Source organism: Centrocercus urophasianus, unplaced genomic scaffold (assembly GCF_019232065.1).
Source record: "Centrocercus urophasianus isolate 14NV4802_14NV808 unplaced genomic scaffold, USGS_Curo_1.0 seq_571, whole genome shotgun sequence".
NCBI classification, from domain to species: domain Eukaryota; kingdom Metazoa; phylum Chordata; class Aves; order Galliformes; family Phasianidae; genus Centrocercus; species Centrocercus urophasianus.
Window position 1 is genome coordinate 1 of NW_024885168.1, and position 7,510 is coordinate 7,510.

Here is a 7,510-nt window from a genome sequence, read left to right on the forward strand (position 1 = left end):
AGGGGCTCCCCACGTCCCCCTTGTCCCCATCTCTGTGTGTCCCTGCGGCCCCTTTTCCCCATTTCTTCCATGCCCCACATCCCTACATCCAAGTTCCCATTTCCCATGCCCCATATCCCCATGTCCTTGTACCCCTGGGTCTCAATGTCCCCACGCCCTGTGTCCCCCTGAGTCCTTGCATCTTTGGATCCCCATGGCCGCCATGTCCCCGTGTCTCCTGTCCTCACACCCCCCCATAACTCCCTTGTCCCTCATTCCCCATGTCCCTGTATCTCTGGGTCTCCACATGCCTACATTCCCATTTCTCCACGTCCTCCATCCCTTCCACATCCCATGTCCCCATGTCCTTGCCCCTCTGTGTCCCCATGTCCCCACACCAAGCCCTCTACCCTGCAGGTACGAGGAGGAGATCAACCACCGCACTGAGAAGGAAAATGAGTTTGTGCTGCTGAAAAAGGTGAGTGGGCTACAGGTAATGCGGCTGGGGGGCAATGAAACTGGGAGTGATGGGGCTGAGAGTGATGGGGCTGGGTGTAGTGAGGCTGGGGGTGATGGTGATGGGAGGCAGTGGGGCTGGAGGACTTGGAGACAGGAGCAATGGGGCTGGAGGGCAGTGGGGTCAGGGGCAGTGGGGCTGGGGGCAATGTGTTTAGGGCCTGATGGGACTGGGGGCAGTGGGGCTGGGGGGCAGTGGGGCTGGGGGCAATGAGGCTGAGGGGCAGTGGGGCTGGAAGTCTTGGGGGCAGGCAGTGGAGCTGGAGGACAATGGGGACAGAGGCAATGGAGCTGAGGGGAATAGGGTTGGGGGCTAATGGGATTGAGGGTAATAGGACTGGGGGACAATGGGGTTGGGAGTAATGGGCTGGGAAGCAGTGGAGCTGGGGGCAATGGGGTTGGAGGCTGATGGAACTGGGGGAAGTGGGGCTTGGGGGGCAATGAGGCTGAAGGATTGTGGGGCTGGAGGTGTTGAGGCCAGGGGTAATGGGGTTGGAGGGCAATGGAGCTGGGGGTAATGAGATCGGGGACTGATGGGACTGGGGTTAATGGGGCTGGGGGGCAATAGGGCCGGGAGGCAGTGGGTCTGGGGACAATGGGTCTGGGGTTAATGGGGCTGGGGGGCAATGGGAGCTGACCCAATGCTACTGGCACCCCAGGATGTGGACGAAGCATACATGAGCAAAGTGGAGCTGGAGTCACGGCTGGAGAGTCTGACGGATGAGATCAACTTCCTGCGGCAGCTCTATGATGAGGTGGGGGCTTCACAGCAGCCCCCCTGTGGGACCACCGCAACAGGGAGGGGGCCATTCCCCCAGCTCAGCCCCATCTCCTTCCCCATTGCAGGAGCTGCGGGAGATGCAGTCGCAGATCTCCGACACCTCCGTGGTGCTGTCCATGGACAACAGCCGCAGCCTGGACCTGGACAGCATCATTGCAGAGGTGAAGGCGCAGTACGAGGACATCGCCAACCGCAGCCGGCTGGAGGCTGAGACCTGGTACCAGAGCAAGGTGAGGGGTGGGGAGTGGGGGTCGGGGTTTGGGGGGTTGCTCCGGACTCATCCCAGCTCTGTTCTTTGGGATTCTCCATCTGCTGGAATTCTGTGCTCTGTCCCATGTCCCAAGATGTTCTCCTCCTGAGAGGATGTTGTGTCCTTTGGGCTCCTCTGTGCCCCACGAGGAGCTGTCTTTCAGAATGCTCCCTCCATCACTTTGGGAAACTCCACCCCTTTGGGGTCCTCTATCCCTTGGGATCCTTCACCCCTTTGGGGCTCTCCATCCCTTGGAGTTTTCCACCCCTTGGGATTCTCCATCCCTCGGGATTCACCATCCCTTTGGGGTTCCCAATCCCTTGGGATCCTTCATCCCTTGGGGGTCTCCATCCTTTGGGATCCTCTATGACTTGGAATGCTCTGTCCCCAAGGATCCTCCATCCCTTGAAAGGATCCATGACCTGCAAGATTGCATCCCCTGGGTCACTCCATCCCCTGGGACTTTCCATCCCCTGGGTCACACCATCCATGCCCCCAACTGTTCCATTTCTTTTCCCCTCTGAGGTCCTTCATCTCTTGGTGTGCTCCATGACTTAGAATGCTCTCCCCCTCCCCAGGACCCTCACCCATCCCATAACACTCTCCACCCCCAGCACCCACCCTGCCCTGGGGATGACCTATGCCCCAGACTCCCTGTCCCGCTTCCCATCCCGCTCCCCACCGCCGTCTCGCCAGCCCCACGCTCCCGCCCTTGCCCCACATCCCAGCCCCAGGGCCAGGCGCTGCTCATGGTGTCTGCGGCGTGGGCGAGTCGCAGACCGGCCCGGCGTGACGCAGCCCTGGCCCCAAGCACTCCTCTGGGCACGGGCTCGCCTCTGCTGCTTTGCCCCAGATTTTGGGAGGAAGAGGAGCTCATGGGACTGTCCCCATCCCCGCCGCACTGCGGGTTTATGGGGCCAAGATTTTGGGATTCTGTCGTGTCAGGGTCCTGTGATTTTGGGATTCTGCAATTTCAGGACTCTGTGATGCCAGCATTCCATGATTTTGTGTCTCAGCCATTTCCATCATTCCATGGATTCATGAGTCCATGATTCCATGAGGTTGTGATTCTGCGATCCCGTGGTTCTCTGATTCCGCAGTGTCATGATTCTGTGATTTCGCAGTGATGCAATATCTGGATCCCGATATCTCGTGGTCCCACAGCTCGGTGGATTCATGGCTTTGGGATCCCGTGACCACTTGATTTTGGGATCCCGAGATTTCATAGTCCCACGAGTTTGTGATTTTGTGATCCCCTGATCCCTGATTTCCTGACCCCACTCCGCGCTCCTGCAGTACGAGGAGCTGAAGACGACAGCTGGTAAACACGGCGACGACCTGCGCAGCACCCGCAGCGAGATTGGCGAGCTCAACCGGATGATCCAGAGGATCCAGGCTGAGATCGAGGTGCTCAAGAACCAGGTCTGGGTCCTGCCTGGCTACACCTGACCTTCTTCCTCCTCCTCTTCCTTCTCTGCCTCCTCCACTTCTTCCTTCTCCTTTCTTTCCTCCTCCTTTTCTTCCTCCTCTCCCTCCTCCTCTTCTTCATCCTTCTCTTCCCCCTCCTGCACTTCTTCATCCTCCTTTTCCTCCTTTCCTTCCCCTCCTCCTCCTCTCTCTTCTCCTCTCTCTTCTTCTTTTCCTCCTCTTCCTCTTCTTCTTCCTCTACTTCCTCTTCATCCTCCTCCTCTTCCATCTACTGTTCCTCCTCCTCTTCTCCCTCACCTCTCCATGCCTTCAGCACTCCAACCTCCCACAGCCCCCTTGCACTCTGCAGAGATGATTCTGGTGTGCAATGGGGAGAAGCTGGGGTGCAAACTGGGGGAGGGGGAAGAAATGGATGAAAAAGGAGGAATCCTGGAGTGCAATTTGGAGAAGTTGGGGTGCAGAGGTGAATGTTGGGGTGCAAGGGGGGAAGCTGCAATGCAATGGAGTGAACTAGGGTGCAATGGGAGGGATGGTGGGATGCACTGGGGAAATGTTTGCGTGTAATTTGGAGAAGCTGGGGGTACCGGACTGGGATGCTGAGGTCCAAAGGGGAAGCTGGGGTGCAGTGGTGGAAGATGAGGTGCAATGGGTGGGATGCTGGGGTGCACTGGAGGGAAGCTGCAATACAATGGGATGAACTGGGATGCAATGGGAGGAATGTTGGAGTGCACTGGGGGACTGTTGGTGTGCAATTTGGAGAAGTTGGGGCGCTAAGGAGGAGGGATGCTGAGGTGCATTGAGGGGAAGCTGCGGTGCAACAAGGGATGCTGGGATCCAAAGAAGAAGCTGGGGTGCAATGATAAAAGCTGGGTTGCAAATGAGCAGAAGCTGGGGTGCAAACTGGAGAAGTTAGGATGCAAGAGGGGGATGCTGGGATGCACTGGCCGGGAGAGGGGGGGAAGCTGGAATGTAAAGGGGGTCTGCTGGGATACAATAGATAATGGGGTGCAAGGGGAGGATGATGGGATGTAGCAAGGAGGATGCTGAGGTCCAGGGACTACCCAAACCCACATGCAAGGTAACCCCTCCTGCCCCAACGTCCTGCCCTGCAGCGAGCCACTCTGGAAACGGCCATCGCAGAGGCAGAGGAGCGTGGGGAGATGGCCCTGAAGGATGCCAGAGCCAAACTGTCTGAACTGGAGGCGGCTCTGCAGAAGGCAAAGCAGGACCTGGCCCGGCAGCTGCGCGAATACCAGGAGCTGATGAATGTTAAGCTGGCACTGGACATCGAGATTGCGACCTACAGGAAGCTGCTGGAGGGCGAGGAGAGCAGGTGGGATGCTGCACCAGAAAGGGGCTCCACGGGGTGTGCAGTGTGCTATGTCCTATGGGACGCTGTGGGGACGGTGGTGTTCCTGTCTCATGGAGGCCACACCACATCCCTGCTCCCTGGGCAGCACTCGGCTGTTGAATCCAAATTCAGCTCCCGTGTCCCCCTGTGCTGCCCCGAGCCCTGGACCCAAACTGAGCCCCCAAAGTGTGTCCCCAAATCCTGGGCCCATCTCACATCCTCAGCCCATGTCCTCACCACTGTGCCCCCAATGCTTTCATCCACCCATCATCCATCCAACCCATCCCTCCCTCTGTCCTTCCCTCTCTCCCTCCCTCTCTCCATTCCTCACTCCCTCATTCCCACTATCCACCCCTCCCTCCATCCTTCCTTCCCTCCTTCCCTCCTTTCTTTCCTCTCTCTATCCTTCTGCCCCTCCTTCCTTCCCTCCCTCCCTTCATCCATCATTCTTTTCCTTCCTTCCTCCCCTTCTTCCCTCCCTCTACCCTCCATTCCTCACTCCCTCATTCCCACTCTCCACCCCTCCCTCCATTCTTCCCTTCCTCTTCCTCTCTCCCCCCTTCCATCCCTCCCTCCCCCCATCACCCTCCCTTCCACCCTCCCCCCATCCTTTCTTCGCTCCCTTCCTCCCTCTCTCTCCCTCTTCTTCAATCCTTCCATTCATCCCTCCATTCTTCCCTCCCTTCCCCCTCTCCATTCTTTCTTCCCTCTCTCTATCCTTGCATCTCACCATCCTTCCCTCCCTCCCTGCATTCTTTTCTCCCTTTCTCCCTCCCTCCCGCTCTCCCTCCATCCTTCCAATCTTCTCTTCCCTCCATCTATCCATTCCCACTTCCCTCCCTCCCACCATCGTGCCATCCTTCCATCTTTCCCCCACCTCCCTAAATCCCACCCCTTACTCTCCCCCAGGTTGGAGTCAGGAATGCAGAACCTCAGCATCCACACCCGGACCACGGGGTTCTCGGGTAAGAGGGGGGGACACAGGGGTTGGATTCACTACCCAAAACCCCCAACAAGCGCTCAGCATCACCCATTGCACCCCCTCTCCATGCAGGAGGATTCGGGGGGGGCTTTGGGAGCTCCTTCTCCACAGGTTACACTGTGACCCCCCCAGCACTGGAGAGTGCAGCTGTCCCCAAATCTCGTGCCATCGTCATCAAGAAGATCGAGACCCGTGATGGCAAGCTGGTGTCTGAGTGTGCTGATGTCCTCACCAACTGAGCCCCCCCTGCAGCCCTCTGGAGACCCCAAAAGGAATGCAACCCCCCGGGACCCTCCCCTTGTTCTGTCCCTGCACCCTGAGCCAGCACCCTGCTGTCCGTCCATCTGTCCCCTGTCTCCCTGTGTCTGTACAAGCTACAGGATGGGGTGGGAGCTATTGGGGTGCCCCCCACCCCTGAGATCCCCCTCACACCTCCGGTGCATGGGTGGGGGGTGTTGAGGACCTGCAATAAACCCAATAAACCCAATGAAGCCCCCAAACGTGACTGTACCCACCTGGGGATGGGAGGGAGTTGGGGGGAAAATAGGGGCAGCAATGGGGTTCTGGAGGGGGGAGGAATCCCCCAGGATGAAGCCAGTGGTGTCCATGAGGGGGGCAGGGGATGTTTTGGGCTGCTAGGACCAACTCAGGGGGGTAGGGAAAAGGGGGAGGGGGGGTCAGGCCTCAGGGGGTCCATTGTCTATCTGGGGGTACCAGGACTCATTTTGGGTTGCCAGAACCAACTTTAGGTGTGCCATTGCCCATACTGGTGTCTGAGGACCCATTCTGGGGTGCTATTGCCCACCCTGGTCATCAGGCTCAGTTTTGAGGGACTAGGACCCATTCTGGGGTACCATTGTCCATCCTGGGATACCAGAACTCATTTTGGGGTGCCATTTTCCACCCTGGTGCATAAGGCTCTGTTTTGGGATACCAGGACCCATTTTGGGGTGCTGTCGTCCATCCTGGGGCATCAGGATCTATTTTGGGGTACCAGGACCCATTCTGGAGTGCCACCGTTCATCCTGGAGCATCAACATTAGTTTTGGGGCACCAGAACTCATTTTGCCAACCACAAGGTGCTGAGACCTATTTTGGGGCGTCTGGGCCCTTTCTGAGTTGCCAAAAACAACTTCTGGGGTGCCATTGTCCACCCTGGGATACCAGAACTCATTTTGGGGTGCCATTTCCCAACCTGGTGCATAAGGCTCTGTTTTGGGCTACTAGGACCCATTTTGGGGTGCTATTGTCTATCCTGGGGCATCAGGATCTGTTTTAGAGTACCAGGACGCACTGTGGGGTGCTGTTGTCCATCTGGGGGCATGAGGATCATTTATGGGATGCCAGGTCGCATTCTGGGGTGCCATTATCCATCTGGGGACATCAGGACCTATTTTGGAGTACCATTGCCTACCCAGGTGCATCAGGCTGTGTTTTGGGAATCCAGACACATTTTGGGGTGCCGGGGGTCCCAAATTCCATCCTACGATGTCAGGTTTTGGGGTACCAGGATCCATCCAGGGGGGCAACATCCAGGATTTGCAGGCTTTGGGGGAAGAATAGGATTTTTTGGGGGGGGGTTGGGGGGGGGGGGGGTTTTCAGGCTGGGGGGGGTTAAGGATTTTGGACTCTCTGGTGTCTCATATGGGGCTGTGCTGGGGATCGTGCCACCTTCCCGCCCCCTTCCCCCTCCTTGGGGGTGGGCTTATTTCTGGGGGAGCTGGGGAAGATTTGGGGCGCCCCTGCCTTTTCGTTGGGTACGGATTCCATTCCCTGTCCGCCGGTGACACCTGCTGTCCGCAACGCACATCTCACCCCAATTACCGCTGCCAATTAGTGCTAATTAACTCCCCCCCCCCCCCCCCCCCCCCCCCCCCCCCCCACTCCCGCCCCCCAGACACGACCTCCATTAATGTGGGGGGCGGGGGCCGCACGGGGGGAGGGCCGGGCTGGGAGACGGGGGGCTTCGGAGCATAAGTGACCATCGAGGGAGCCCCCCAGAGACACCCCAACACCCCATAGCTCCGGGGGCCCCTTCGGACTCCTGCGGGGGTCCGTGCCTTTAGGAGTGACCCTGACCCTATGGGAAGGGGCTCAGTTTTGCGGGGGGGGGGGGGGGGGAAAGAGATGTGGGGAGAGGTGCTTGGGATCCCCCGGGATGCAGCGGGACGGTGGGTTTGGCTGAGCGCACTGGGATTCCTTGGGAAGCCCCCCTACCCCCCC

At 58.5% G+C, this 7,510-nt stretch overlaps 1 protein-coding gene across 2 annotated transcripts; it reads left to right on the forward strand.

The window, feature by feature from the left end:
• The first annotated feature begins 8 nt into the window (after positions 1–8).
• Positions 9–5,774, forward strand: LOC122169726 (keratin, type II cytoskeletal 8-like). 2 transcript variants are annotated; one of them, XM_042836083.1, is made up of 7 exons: positions 9–457; positions 1,155–1,250; positions 1,342–1,506; positions 2,823–2,948; positions 4,067–4,287; positions 5,215–5,270; positions 5,420–5,774. In XM_042836083.1, exons 1-7 carry the CDS (start codon positions 194–196, stop codon positions 5,524–5,526), a joined length of 1,035 nt encoding a protein of 344 aa, XP_042692017.1. In that variant the 5' UTR covers positions 9–193; the 3' UTR covers positions 5,527–5,774. The 2 variants fall into 2 exon arrangements, with proteins under 2 accessions (XP_042692017.1, XP_042692016.1); XM_042836082.1 differs by having other exon boundaries at positions 11–457; positions 5,360–5,774.
• The last annotated feature ends 1,736 nt before the right edge of the window (positions 5,775–7,510 follow it).

What these genes read in the sequence shown, in the direction of transcription:
- LOC122169726 (XM_042836082.1), top strand. Translation starts at nt 194, where the DNA reads ATGGCCGCCATGTCCCCGTGTCTCCTGTCCTCACACCCCCCCATAACT. An exon ending in AGACCTGGTACCAGAGCAAG is followed by an intron (nt 1,507 to 2,822) that starts GTGAGGGGTGGG and finishes GCGCTCCTGCAG; the next exon opens with TACGAGGAGCTGAAGACGAC. An exon ending in CCGGACCACGGGGTTCTCGG is followed by an intron (nt 5,271 to 5,359) that starts GTAAGAGGGGGG and finishes CTCTCCATGCAG; the next exon opens with GAGGATTCGGGGGGGGCTTT.